This window comes from Lytechinus variegatus, chromosome 12 (genome assembly GCF_018143015.1).
Source record: "Lytechinus variegatus isolate NC3 chromosome 12, Lvar_3.0, whole genome shotgun sequence".
Classification (NCBI taxonomy): domain Eukaryota; kingdom Metazoa; phylum Echinodermata; class Echinoidea; order Temnopleuroida; family Toxopneustidae; genus Lytechinus; species Lytechinus variegatus.
The window spans coordinates 3,818,061-3,833,905 of NC_054751.1; the positions used below are offsets into that span (position 1 = coordinate 3,818,061).

Below are 15,845 nucleotides of genomic sequence, written 5' to 3' on the forward strand. Positions count from 1 at the left end.
TAATGGTAATACCAAATGCTCAGGGAGGAATAAAACTTCATTTCACAGGACAACGGGAAGAAAATCGGAATATTTCATTTTTCATAATCTTAATAAAATACAAAAGAAATAGTGAGTGAGTGATGTCATCAGTCCCCTCATTTGCATACCAACGAGGATGTGAACATAACTGTTTCGTAAAATTAAGCGAAACTTGAAAATGTCATAACTTTCTTATTTTACATCAGATTTTGATGAAATTTTCATTTTCATACTTATTGGATTTTTCTCATTTTATTCAAATCAACATTTCGTTGGGGTGGACTTGTCCTTTAAGTAAAATATAAAACATGAGGACACACAGGTCACATGATTTCTGGCAAGAATCTATCAATACGCGAAGAACTCTCATTACTGGAATTTTCTAAACCGGCCAGCCAGTTTTTAATCCTTAGTTTAGTCGAGAGCGGTGCTTTCTGATATTCCGGCACACTTTCCTCGTAACTATCATCGCTGAAGTCGTCTTCATCCTCCTCCTCCTCATTGCCGCTCTCTCCCGGATCTTCCTCTTCTTCCCCGGCACCATCGACGTCGGCATAGCCATTTTGTCCATTCACAGACGGTTCTTTTTCTTTGGCATCACCGATCTTGCTTTCCTCCGCGTTTCCTTCAGCTACGGGTGGTGTTTGCAAGTCGCTTTTATTGTTATCAGCCTCTTCGACGTTGTCGGGGACATCATCAACCTGCTCGCGTGCTTCTTCGATATCGTAGAGACTATTACCATGACGTTTGTCTTCGCTCGACAGTTCCTCGTACTTTGACCTTTCTGTGCTCCCGCTGCTGTAACTGTTATTGAAGGCTTCGCGCATGGCTTCCGGGTGCTCTTGATTGTCCAACTCTCTTGTAGGGGAATTCGTAGGGGGCGGGCTGCAGTCTGCAAAGGCACTCTTTTCGACCCAGCCATTCGGCATTTGATGAGGAGGATGAGGCTGAGGTGGTTGCTGCGGATGATGGTGGTGGTGGTGATGATGGTGTTGATGGTAACCTTCTTGTTTCAGGTGTTGTTGTGTATCGTGTTGCGGTTGAAGGGTTTGTTGGTGTTTGCGGGAAGAGTGCGGACCTCTGGTGTGACTGTATCTGTCCTCTGTTGATACATGTTCGTAGAGGATATCTTGGACGGTTTCCATTGAGATGTATCCGGGAGTGTCATCATCACTGGGAAATGATCTTCGAGACTCTGTAGGATATATTTATATAAAAAAGGAGAACGATATATTAGATTCATGGCATTACAACCAGGTTTTGTTTATTCAGCATTCCAAAATCGAAAGCAACATTAAATGCAGTAATTAGCCAATCCTAACAAATGTAGGCTAAATCACGACATGTCTAATGTGAGTCTTTCTGAGGCCATGTCGAAGCAGGCTCTATAACAAGCCACTTCCAAAGAGATAACTGATAATATACATGATATAAGGTTAGTATTATTATCATTTGAATAAATTCCTTCTTCTATCAATGTGTTATTTTAATATGTGTTTCGATGGTCATAAAAAAGCTCAGTCTTCATCAGGCGGCTGTTGCATTTAATTATTTTATTTAAAAAAAACGTTCCATTTAATTCAAAGTCATATATAGACAAAGAGAAAGAATGAGAGAAGAACAAATAAATGCTCTATGATGAGTTAGAAAGGAGGTCTTGGAGAGCCGGGAGAGAGATAAAGAAAGGGTGATAAATCAGACGGGTGTTTCATAAGGCTGTTCGTAGGTTAAAGTGATTGGTTAACATTGGTTTTGCTTTTAAAAAATCTGAGCTAGAAGATCACACTTGTCACCTGTGTCTGTGATATGTTACAAAAATGAAGCCCAGAAAAAATTGCGTTCGAAAATAATTATTTAGTGCTTAAAAAAATTGGAATATAAAGTGACCGGAAACACCATCTGAATTTCATCTTATACACTTATGTGTACTATTTAGGCGTCTATAAGACGCCTATTTACAAAATCGGGGTTTGCCTTGTACTTTTAGCTTTTCATTCTCAATAATGGTTGTTTTCAGGGTTTATTAGTTCTAATACATGCACTTGTACACATGTTTGGTTTGAGAATTTTTTAAATCGGCTGCTCACAAAGTTAAACAATACCTTTAAGAGCAACTTTAAGAATTTAAATTTAAAGGTAAATATTAAGAAATGATCACCAGTAGTTCTTAAAATCACCCTTAGCTTACGAACAGCTTTATGAAACGGCCCCTGGCTCCGTAGCATAAATGTTACTAATATTGTAACTTTGCTATCCAATGGAAACTACCATGGTAAAAATGCTCAATTTTATAGCCATTCAGAATCAAGGATTTCATGGAATTTATCATTGAATGGTACACTGTTAAAACACGTGATTTTACCCCCCAAAAAAGAAAAGATTTTGCAGAAAGCAATAACAGAATCATTCTGTAAATTCATAAAACAGGAATTTGTCTGCAATTTAACAGAACAGGTCTGTTTAAAAAGGGGAAAATGGTGTTTTATTCAAGGAAATTTGTAAAATTCCATACACCAAATACCAATTTCCTGTAAGTTTACGCAATCTGGTAAGATTGCAGGTGTTCTCGAGACTCTGCTGCAGGAACTTATTTTAAGGATAAATTTTCTAACAGTGTATTAGGTTACCATAAAAGTTACTTTCATGCAACAGGCTCCAGTGAGAAGAAACTATAAGGACGAAAAGAAGAGCGCGAAAGTAAAGTTATGTTTCGGCCGAGCCGGGTTACACCAAAACCGAATTTTCCCAAATAAATTTGGACCGATTCTGCCCGAATACGGCCTGATTCGGATGGTTTCGGTGGATTTCGAATGTTCCCGACTCCCTCCCGAATTTTCTCGCATTCGCGGAGGGAGAAGAGAATACTTCCGGAACCATCCGAATACATGTATTCGGGAGGATTCGCATTTCATTCGGTTACGGTGTAACACATGCTTTACGAACACCGTACAAAAGCAATAACTGGTATAAAACGTTGGTAGGCCTGCAGTGTTCGAAGAGGTATTCGTGACCGTAACATTGATTTCGAAATATCAGATGATATGTCCACTGGTGTGATTTAGTATAACAAATATGATGATTTAGTATAACAAATTTAGTATAACACCGTATTTTATATTCATTTCGACTGTTATTACCATTGCTCATGCATGTGACACGTACAGAATCCCCCACCCATAACATAAACATCACGTACAACCTCGTGTTTTATAACTAATCGATTCTGTCCAATGATATCTGAGTCTAGACGCTGTGTGGGGGGAGATGTTTCAAAATAAAACCAATTCTTTTGTTTGAGTTCACGACGCGTGCAGAGTTTGGATTGTTTAAGAGTGGATCGATGTCACGAATGCTTTTTATTCCTTGTCAATCGTTGGCACCATGTTACAATAGAAACATGCCTGCTTCTGATCGAATGTGTAACATAATGGGGCAAGTTTCTCTGAAAAGCGGTATGAATATTCTCGTATGAGGGAGTTTTCGTGACGGCGACGCAAAACGCGTTCAAGAACATAGAAAATGTATTGTGAACTGCCCTTGACAACCAAGACATCTCTATCAAAAAATTGATGAATCAATCAAAACAGCAGTTTCGTCCACTCCTGGACTCTATAGACAAACGGCATATTTGCCATCTTTTTCACCATCTCCGAAACTTGGCACGATCTGCTGTCTCGGTTTATCAATTTTCGACGAAGACCTCCCAGCTGTTCATTGTGATTTGACCGGCATTTTCAATACATTTACTATGTTGAACTCGTTTTGAGTGGTGGTGGGAAAACACGCCTCTCCCGCCATTTTCAATTCGCTATATACTTCAAATACTTAAAAAAAATGAATTCGCTATATTTGAAAAAGTAGAAATGCACGGTCTACTAATGATTATAATTAGCAGGTATAACTTACATGTACTCTATTCATTTGCATCACATGGTAGCGATATCACTCTCTTGTTTTTTTTGTTTTTTATTATTAATGTAGTATATAAGTTATTTCATTAATTTTGTAATCTTTGTGTATAAATTTATTTTATGCTTTATGGTTTTGTTGTCATTATGAATCATGATGAATTATTTTGTGAATATTTTAAATGTGATGACTTCGTTTGTTAAGATATATAACACGTATAACATATATTACTAATAATAAAGACCTGACAATTGTTATATTGTTGTTTCATCGCCAAAAGTGAAGTTGAAAAGAGGTTTTTCTGGTTGTGTTGGAGATTAATCTTTATTCGTTCGTCATGTTCTTGGTTTTAATATTTTGACGTAAATGATTCATTTATGTAATGTATTTAAAATAATCGTTTAAAATACTATTTGGTCACGTTGGTTGCATATTCAAAGTGATATTTATTGTAGCAGAGATTTCCAATCACTGAGTAAAAATTCAATTACAAAGGTTTGCGATGAATTGCAAATTTTAAAGAACCGCGCTGATTGGTCCCTGCTTAGTATTTTAAACCTAATGCGCGTGTAACATTGATATTGATTGGTCAGTTCATTTAGCGATTGATCGCTAATATTTATGTTACGGAGCCCAGGATGTGATAAAAGTTCTGTTTAGCATTACTGCGAAAACTAATACCACTGAAGAGAATTAAGAAGATTCTAGCTCATTATTATGGTGTCATCTATTCCTATTTTGTTATTGATTTCGTGATGTTGTATATTCAATTTACATCCGAGCTTCATTCTCGAATCTGTTGTCTCGCTGTTTCTTGTATGTTCGACTTCAATCGATAATTAGCAAGAAAAGTGTAAGGAGTTAATGAACAATAATTGCAACTGACATGGTAAAAACGTGGCATCCGTCCAAAAATGAAACCGTCTATTTTCGTCCAAATAAATCCCCTCATCAGGTCTAATAAGTTTATATTACTTCTTTTTCATTTGAAAATGTTAATAGAAATCAGATATATATTTACTTACATTGACAAGCTTATACTAGGCATTTTATCAAAATCACAATTTCTTTCTTAATCTAAACGACGTATATATGTATTTGTCTTTTTATACTAAATAATCACTATTTCTGTAACATCGTCTCAGTCTAAATCATGTTAACAGCGCTGTATGAGTTCCTGCCATTTATTTTGTCGCTTTTAGAGAAAGAGAAACTTAAAACATGTATATGTACTTGGAAAGGGATTACTGATCTAGATCTGTAATCTATATCACAAGAGGTCAACATCATTTTACGTCACAGAATAATTAACAAAGTGGTGAAAGCATTTATATATCGATTTCTTGAGATTTTGGACAAGCTCTTCTCTATTGTCTTTTTCATCCCCATCATAATGAAGTCAATATCATTTTAATGAGAATAGCTCTCATTTTTTCTGAATTAGTTTGGAAATAGTATTCACAATCATGTAGTGTGTTTCACATAAGTATGTAATCAATCATTATTATAAGCTCAATTAAACTCGAAATAGTGTTCATGGGGGGAGTTAATTTAAAGAAAAAAAATGTTCAAACTTTTATTAGCCAAAAATTAATGACAGTGTTTCTAAATTGAACATAATGCATGGTTTACGCCAAGGCATATGTTAATAAATAATGATTAAAACTGGCACAATAAAACATTGTGTCATTAAACAAACCAGAAAATGGGAGGATTTTTTTTTCTTTTCGTATTTAGATGATCATTACTCAATGACGAGAAACCAGAACAAGTCGAGTGTCATTTTCTGTTTTAAGTTTGTTGTTGTTGTTCTTGTTAAAAGAATTAGTTTAAACAAACGATTCAAAGACATGGATATACAAAAAGCAATCATTTTGTTTGTGTAAGGATAAATGAATTCTTAGACAGATTTTAAGACCGACCTATAAGTTGGTTAAAATATGAATCTACCAACTGTTGTTAAAAATTTTTTTAAGCAAACAAATTTCAGTTTGTTAAAAAGTAATCTGAGAGTGTGTGGTATGGGTTGGTGCATGTATATGTGAGGGGTTATACTCAGGTTGGAGTGTATTTGTAAATCGTCTATAATATATTCACATCTTCAGAAGACGAGCGTCATACAGATTTGTCTTTGTTTTTAGGACGAGTGTCATTATCATTTCTTTCTGTGATATAGGCCTACTACTTACTACTCTTCAGGTATTTGACATAACAAAGCATTAAATAGTTTGTATAATTTTTAAAGAACCATCTTTTTTCAATAATCAGACCAAATGCATTGTGAAATTATGTCGGAAAGGATATGGTTCATTGTTGTAATAATGGGTAGATAAAATAAATTATTTATAGCTCGAAGTAGGTGTACAATGTTCAGAGAGACATAGAAGTTGCCGATTTTCTTAACATCCGACTTGTTTGAAACTTTGTCCCATGTTCATATAGTAACCTAACCAATTGTATGACAGATGCTTCTTTTGACCTACACATTCTAGTTTTAATAGTTGGAAGTGGTCTAATGAATTTCCCAGTTTAATATATTCCTGACACCTTGATGAAATAATTCGATGAATTTGTGTGATACACCTTCAATCTCCAATGTTTCTATTGTTTGTAAAGACATGTACAGCACAGTTTGCAGGCGAAATAGAGTCGGGAGTATGTTGTTGATCGAGACAAAGGACTAAAGAATGCTTCAGCTATTACGTGAAAACAGTCATTGAAGATTTAGAGAACTGTTGATCACTTCTTAGCATCGATGAATGGTCGTAGCTGTAATCGTACTAAGACCTATAGATCTGAACTGCAAGGTCCAGAAGACATCGCTTTAAGAAGGGTGACGCAGAATAAAGACCATTGTTGTCGCTGAAAAGAAGAGTTCCCTAAGTGAACAGCATTAAACCTCATTGTCAAGTCTATGATCGTATTGAACTCGAGATAAGTTTCTTTGCAAATGACTCAATGATAATCCTCACTGCTCTCAAGCCTATCCTTATTCTTATCTCCAACGATTCACTTTTTAGGTATTGATCGTGCCGATTGAAAAGGGTTTTAAGAAAACTATTTATATCCACAGCATTTGGTCTTAAGGTTGGACTTGACAAAAGATCAAAGCAGGGCATTATGATACTGCAATTACTGGCCTTTCTTCGGATCTTGAAACTAAAGCAAGACATTGATGGAGTAATACTTTTTATCATTTTGAATATTGAATTATTTGGTAGACCTACAATGGCGGCCTTCTTGTGGCTTTCTTCGGCCGTCTTCAAAGTTGATGATTCGCTGAGTTACATTCATTCATACCTTTAACATGTTTAAGATCGAACTATACAGAATCTATACAAAAGAGAATTCAAAGACTGCAAAGGGACGAAAAATACCATCTATTAAGAGTAGAGAATTGTGTTTAACGTGTTTAATATCACCGTATATTTCCAACAAATTTAAAGATAGAAACGCGAGACTCGTGATTTATAGTATAGTAATAGTAGTAGTAATAGTAGTAGTAGTAGTAGTAGTGGTGGTGGTAATATTATTATTGGTACTATCCGCATCATTATCTAACCAGACTAAACATGTAAAAACAACTTGGGCAAGTAAAGAGTATATACACCGGCAGATTAACATGAAATACCTTTCGAGTTATTGACCCTAACAAAATACATAATCAAAGTACTAAATACTCAAGTAATACAAACACATATGTACATTTCTTCCTGATGTAAGAAACTGTGATTTTAAACAACTACTGTATACCTTTAGTATTTTATCTGCTTAGAGAAAAAAGAAAAAAAATAACGATCATTTCGGGTAATTTAAGGTCATTGCACTACACAGTTTGATTACAATTACCCAAAAAGGTCTTATCATAAATCGATATAAGAAGCGACTCAACAGCGTTCTTCGAACCTCATGCATTTTTCTTTAGAAGCACCGTAATTGATCATGATTGGCTGATGATGCAACCTAATTAGTCTATTCAGTAAAAATTAAAAAAAAAACATTTAATTTTCAGTTAGACTCTCTTCTACTTCTACATGAAACAAATTCATTTTCAACATGATTTTAAGAAAAATCAATATATATTTTTGTGGCTTTTGGAGCATAATGAATTATCTTACTAAACCCGACTTTTAAGGGATGCAAAAACTGCAAAGCTATCTTCCCAAAGACTTTCTGTCGTTCTGTTTCGACAAACTACAACAACAGAACCAACGACTTTATATTGCTTGAAGAATAAAAGAATTGTGTAAGAAAATACAAATGGAGACAGTAATCATAAAGAAATCGGTAACACTTCCTGTTTTTCATATGTGGATAATTAACAGCTGCTCTTGGGCCTCATTCACAGGTGGATCTGTTAATATCAACTTTATGAAACGAATATTATGAAATAAATTCGCTTTCATCCATTTCAGCCAGGTCTTGATAAATCATCACTCTTTCTGGAATTTTTTTTTTAGGTTATTCGTTGTATGAATTACAGTCAATATACGCTCATTTAACTAAGTTTCAAAATTCTTCTGGCATGATCTAAACTTTTCGGGTCCTCTATTTATTGTGCACCACCCCTGTATATTCTTCAAGCGAAACGATCTGAGCAGCTAGGCGAGACATAAAATCTCATTAAAGAAAACAAGTTGAATAGTTACTGGTCATTCTCCTGGAGATTTTCTTTGATTGCCTTACTAATATTGCGACTCTTATCTAATTAATGGCGAAACGGAGAAACTAACATAACAATCGAAATATTTTTCTTTTATTTACCAACTGAACCAAATGGACCCATTATCATTTTTCCAAAGCGGTTTGTTTACTCGTTATTTTTCCAAGGCTTGGGTCATTTAGAGTGCTGAATAACCAGTAATTCGTCTTATACAAACTTAAATATTGCTCTATTTATCTCGACGTTTTGCTTTCTGATACACGTCATATACCTACCATTTGAATTCATATTCATACTGAGATATGTCTAGGTTTTGGTGTAATTTTGATTTAGCTTTACATTGAATGACACTAGTGGCTTTCTTTAACCATGCAGAGTTCATTGTTTATTTACAAGGGTCTTATAGCGTTTTTTTTTATCTGGCTTAACCCATTTTAACACGTATACCTTATAAAGCTGAAGAATTTGACTCCGACTCGTTATAGAAAACAACTCTTCGGGATTCAAATACAGTTACTGGTCATTAATCGTGAAATAAATCTATCATGGACCGAAAAATTATTACTATCTTGTACTATTCCTAAGCCCATCTCGACAAGCCTCACCTTCTTGAGGTATCACCTACATGTATTTTTATTTTTCATATTTGGTTTTATATATTTTGATAAGACAATATCTGAAATAGATTAATTGAACTGAATTTAACATTGAATATGTCACAGCGGGCATTATGTTTTCATGTCGTCCATCCGTCCTTCCTCTTTTTCGTTATCGTCCATTTGTTAAATTTTTGCATTACCACGTTATATAATTGCCATTCATTACTCTTAATTGGATGTACAATACTGACTTCTTCCCGATCCACTCTCACTTGTTGACCAGTGCTGCGGGGCAGATTGGTGTAGCAAATACATTATTGTCCCAGTTTTCTTCGAAAAAGGGTACTTTTCCTGGGGGGTTAACAAATAAGTGTCTGGGGAATTATATAGGTCCCATCATTATATTCTCGTTGAATCTTTTGGCAAAGTCACGAGTCACACCAAGAAAGCCTATTCCAATCTGTTATTGAGTACAACAAGATGGTTTTTATCTGTCTGGATTCTGCTTCGTTGGTGATAACCGTAGCATTAGATAATCCCTCATCCCTTGGGCATTTCTAATGAATTGGTGCGTGATACAGATCTTTGCTCTCTGAAAAGCCATTTTTTAACTCTCGTATTGACGTCATTCTCGCGTTGTTTCTTACTCCAAAATGTTACAAAACGAGGCAAAACAATACATCGATTTCCTCCTGTTGAAAACTAACGCCAGGAGGTTAATTTAATCTCGGAAACGCTAAAATCTTTCCTTTTATATCTGTAACAATCACTGTATGTTGCCAATATTTGCTAATTTTATTGTTCTATTTCACTTCAAATACAATTATGAGCTTCTTCGTGTCAAACCCCCCTCTCCTTCGTTAGGCCAGGCCATAAATCATCGAATGGGGTTGACCAATCGAGTTCTAATATACAGTGCGTCCCAGAAAAAACGAAACCGAGATTTAGCGATCATTTATCATAACTTAATCATAAATAAAATAGACAAATGACCTACCAATTTAAAGCTTAGAATCCCCTCTTTCATCTGATATTACTTAGATTATTTCTTATTCACGCATGAGTGAGCAAAAACAATTTGAAGAAAGGATACCAAAAACTCATTTGGCGGGGGGTATCTGGGTTTCAAAAAGAAAACCACATTTCTGAAAAGTTCAATATCTGCTCTTTAATTTGGTACCTAAATAACAGAAAATGGTCAAGAAATAACAAAGTTCTGGTCATTTGAAATAAGGCTTTAATTTCAATAATTTCATAAAATGAAGAGGTTCTCCAGGCTGGCTTTCTAACTCACTCGACACTCCGTTTTGTTGACGATCAGCCATGCATTAAATCTTTTGTTCACCATGCGAAAGCTTCTGTGGGAAACCGGTGAAAACACGTTTATCTCATGAAATTATGGAAATACAAGCCTTATTTCAAATGACCAGAACTTTGTTATTTCTTGACCAAATTCTGTAATTGAGGTACCAAATTAAAGAGCAGATATTGAACTTTTCAGAAATGTGGTTTTCTTTTTGAAACCCAGATACCCCCGCAAAATGAGTTTTTGGTATCCTTTCTTCAAATTGTTTTTGCTCACTCATGCGTGAATAAGAAATAACCTAAGTAATATTAGATGAAAGAGGAGATTCTAAGCTTTAAATTGGTAGGTCATTTGTATATTCTATTTATGATTAAGTTATGATAAATGATCGCTAAATCTCGGTTTCGTTTATTCTGGGACGCACTGTATATTTCTTCTTTTTTTTTTACTAAAGTCTTTTTTTTAATCTCGTCATTGAAGCCTAAGGTATAACTAGCATAATTTTAAGTTTGAGTATGAGTTTTCTTGAACTTGTTTTGAATGCACTAGATTATTTTTTGTTTTCACATCGCATGGTTTTTCCTTATCCAACACCCTATATTTTTTTTCAATTTGGACATCATCACCAAAGATTAATATTCCATCCGAACTTAAATTTGATTTATCTCGTAAATAAATTTGAATATATAATCTGTCTATATCCGATGTCAAATACAATAATTTTCTTAGTGAACCATTATTATTCACATCTTACTGTCATGATATACAAATGAAATTTATCATACAGGCCCTACTTATCAAATTAAGGTGACACTATAAGTTTTCATTTCAGTATTTATGTGTTTAGAAAATCACCTGCTATTTCATCGTATAATTCGAAAGGTTAATTTACACATAAAATGAATTTAGACCTTTCCTCAACTAGGCCTTGGAGCCACAACCCTTGACTTTTTGAGGTGTTGTTTAACTGCATGAAAACGGAAGAGTGGGATTGTTTCCATTTAAGGTAAACTGAAAATGCAGGTGCTATTCTGAGCTCGATGAATACCAGAGGAACATTACGATCTCGGCTTTTCGAGGTCAATCAATCGTTACCATGATGGCCGAATATCTACACTGAGAAATATTTTCATTTGAATAATAGAAGGAAAACATATCTCTTCGGTCGCTAAGAGGGAGTTTGATTGTTAGTTTGAAGTGCAAAGGAGTTTTGATTGGTAAAATTGCCCATTACCTGTATCAGGACAACTATGAGTGGCAATAATTAAGCATTCTGTGGTGTACATATAGGTCAGAGCTTTTTGCACCAGTTGAACATTTATTTTATAACGTATGAAATCTGAATGAAAACTGTCTTTGGTTTTGTTGTCTTTTGGGGTTTAATTCGTGTATATTTATGACGTGTTCATTTTTTTTGTATTCGGTGCAGGACGTTTTGCCAAGGTGAAAACTAACTCCTGTTCTTTGCTATGGTGTTTTCAATGTTATCGAAAAGGATGGTGATGATTCAATTATATTTACTTTGTTAAAAAAAATAGTGCATGGCAGCCAAAAGGGCTGTATTGGGCATGTTTTATAATACATGTAGCCCACATAAAAACATGTATTTTTTTTACTGTAATAAACACAAAACCATTATAAAACTATTATGAAGATTTTAGAATAAAATCAACAAGATGTAAGAACGCATAAGAAAAAAAGTAAAAGTATGCCTCCAAGCAAATAAAACGAAGAATGTCTGAAAGTTATCAGTACAGGTTCTACCCCCCCCCCATAAGACTGCTCTGCCCCTTAACCCAAAAGTCGGAGCGAGAGTCGGGAAAGTCAAGCTGAGATGATGATGATGATGGTGATGATGATGATGATGATGATGGTGATGATGATGATGATGGTGATGACGATGATGATGATCATAATGATAAATATGATGGTGATGATGATGATGACGATGATGATGATGAATATGATGATGATGACGATGATGATGACGATGGTGATGATGGTGGTGATGGTGATGATGATGGTGGTGGTGGTGATGATGATGATGGTGGTGATGATGGTGGTGATGGTGATGATGATGGTGGTGGTGGTGGTGATGATGATGATGACGACGATGACGATAATGATGATGATGATAATGACGATTAGGTTGGCGATGATGATGTTGATGACGATGACAAGGACGTTGATTGAATTGATAGTTGAATTAATGGATGACCTCAGTCGCAGATCTCAGATCGCCTCATTATGTTAGCCATACTTTCTTAACAAGATGAAATCGTGCTCCTTCCCTCTCCTCCCGATAACTCTAATTGTACCAGTAACATCATTGATGCGTTCTCATCTGTCATAGTTTTTTGATAAACAAATTTGACTAAAAATTCATTCAGTTGCATCAGTCATGTTGATGACTTTTTCTTTTTGTAAATAAATTTCACCATTTATACTTGTTATAGGTCCACACTGTTAGACCAATCATTTGCATTCGCGACGCCTCCAGAGAGATTTTAATGGTGAAATAGTGATAAAATTCAAGTGAATTGCAGCTGGGATTCCAGGATAGGATTTAATATCCATACCTTATATCTGGAAGATTTCGAATATCATATTACTATTTCTCCGATAAATATTTTGTTAGTCAAGTCTTTATATTAACAAGTTACCATAATCGTAAGTTCCTAACGAGACGAGTCTCTGGTCTTAAATTAAATGTTACTTCATACTAACCTTGTGAAGACACTGCCTGTGCGACACACCCATCCGTAGAACCGTTGACAGCTGGTAAAAAATCGGCATCAAGTCGGCTGCCCGATGCTGACTTCCTCAGGTTCACCTCCCGTCTCTTGGTGAAGGGTGATCCAGGACCAGAGGTCTTAACAGTGAGTGGTACTTCCGATCTGGACCCAGTGGAGTAGGACCGAACTTGTCGGACTCCATCAACGGCCTCACCCCCTGGTAGTTGACTGGAGATGGGAGATTGGGGACCCGTCGAGATGGCACGCCGGACGAGCATCGGCGAGTTTTCCGCCGATTTGGCAGTTCGCGGAGAATTGCTATATCCGTGAAAGGATCTGGGTTTGCGGATAATTCGTGGTGAGTTACAGTCGGATCCGCTTTGGGACCGCGGCGATTCTCCGGGTGGAGGACTTGGGGCGATTATCTTCCTCATCCTGGGGCTGTTTAACCCAAGATCCCTCCCGACAAGCATATCCGGTTCCGATTTTTGTCTGACTAGGACTTTTAATCGCCTTCTCAGCGAAGGACTGCTCTGGTGAGATTCGTATAAACTGTTCGAACGAATATTCAGAGGCAAAATTCCGCCAGGATGATGGTTTTCCTTCTGTCCCTGGGCTTGCGTGCAATTTGCCTGGTTTTCCATGGCATATCGGTTTGCTACCGTGCTGTTTGGAGCCCCGATGATTGGTGGTAGATCGTGTAAGTCATCATTCGAATGTTGGCTCGCTGTGGACGAGTCCTTTCTAAAGCGGCCTAGTTCACCATCCGAAGTTGAACCACTTCCCGGTCTGTTCCTCGGTGACATTTTGAAAACTGATTCAGACATTATCAGATTATTGTCGTCAACATATCACTTGCATACCAGTAGTTTACTTCCAGTCATAGTCCATGCTTCCCTTATGTTGTAGTCACAAATATAGTATTCCATGGTTCCTTGAGTTTTGACTTCGAGCTGTTCCAGAAGTTGATGCGTCCATTGACGACATCGTGTAGAAAATATGTTTTATACCGCCGTTGAAAACTCTTCATAAAGAGATGCTCGAATAAAATGGCAAAATATATCATCACTCATACATTTATTTTGAATATAAATCCAGCAACGTTCATAGAATTCATTTTCTTCTGCGCACATCAAGTTTGGTTTTTACCCCTCCAAAAAAAACTTTAGAAGTTAAGACACATTTTGTTATCGATATGTTTACTGGGTATATACTGAATAGCTAACTAGATGAATGTCCGTCTCTTGGAAAGTTACCCCTTGATCTGATAACGACCTTTCAGATCATCCAGGCGAAGCGAGTTTGTCGAAAATCTATATCGATCGAAGAAAGCAGAAACAAAGCTTCCCTGTGACGCTGGCCATGCAATGCCACAGAGACCTTCACCCATTGGGACGACCCAGAAAAAGAAATCGATGAAAACTTGTAAAAGTTTTTCTTTTCCAGATCAGATGGAAGTGTCCTGTTAGGTCTGTACACCAAGCTCAATGAAGATTCTACTCTGACAAGAAAAACGTTATCCTCTATTTGAGTAAATCGATCGCAAGAGATAAACCTTTGAATCTTGGGGTGAAATATTATTTTAGTTGTTGACTGCCGAGATTTTTGGCGAAAAACTGAACTCTTTTACTCCTTCATCAAAGAGGATCCACTAGCCACTGCTCATTTGGGTCATCAACAAGCTCCTTTTGTGGCCCACCACTTGATTGCTCACTAACGGGTGATCGTTGCTTTTGAGCCACAATTGTTGAATCAGCAGCAGGTCTTTGTGTCAACCTCACATCTAATCACATTGATCCGAATGGTGCTATTATTTCGCGCTGTGTTGTCGACCCATTCACGCAAAGAATTCCGTCGTGGATGCATCTATTATAACAAATCGGTGATTTGGACCCCTTGCGACCCCGATTCTTTTGACTATAATCAATAGATCCATGGGAGTTGGTCATGGATAGTGCACCGACAGGAGTGCCGGTGGAGGATTCTCTCCCCTCACGTACAGTCTACACGCATTGGTAGACCGCTCATCCGGGCTTCCTTTGTACGTTGCCATGCCGACGTCCCACGCTTCCTCTGGCTGATAGAGGTTTAGCTAGTCTGATGCACAGTCACACACCAACGGATCCATCCCAAAGCGACTAATGGTATGCCATTGGGAATAACGTTATAGCTTTTAGCCGGTCTGGAGTCTGTTTGCCAGTGGGACTGCGGCATACCTGACACGCACATTGGGCAGGTGTGTTATGATTTGGGTAGAAAGAGAGAGAGCAAAATGAAGGGATGGGGGGTACGACGTCATAATTTTACATAATGGTGAGATGATGAACTCAGGGAATGAAAATAAATTGAAGCCTCATCTGGGGAAAATAAACAGTATGTGAACATTTTATTGGTTTTTGTTCCATGTCGTCTTTGTAAATACGTAAAGGGACATGTCTTACACAAGAATATATTTTTGTTTTCTTTTCGAATTTTCAGTCTCAGTTTCAAAAGAAAGAGGTATTGTGGGATGAATGAACTGCAGGATGAACAGGTTAACCGCCCCTCTCCTTCCTCATACGATGTCAAATTACAACCCTTTCCCACACACGGTGACACCCAATAATACAAGT

General features: G+C 36.6%; 1 protein-coding gene across 1 annotated transcript; it reads right to left on the reverse strand.

The window, feature by feature from the left end:
* Positions 1–255: 255 nt before the first annotated feature.
* Positions 256–15,152, reverse strand: LOC121424845. The gene is made up of 2 exons (XM_041620652.1): positions 13,226–15,152; positions 256–1,216 (listed from the first exon to the last, which is right to left on the reverse strand). Exons 1-2 carry the CDS (start codon positions 14,058–14,060, stop codon positions 345–347), a joined length of 1,707 nt encoding a protein of 568 aa, XP_041476586.1. The 5' UTR covers positions 14,061–15,152; the 3' UTR covers positions 256–344.
* Between the last annotated feature and the right edge of the window lie 693 nt (positions 15,153–15,845).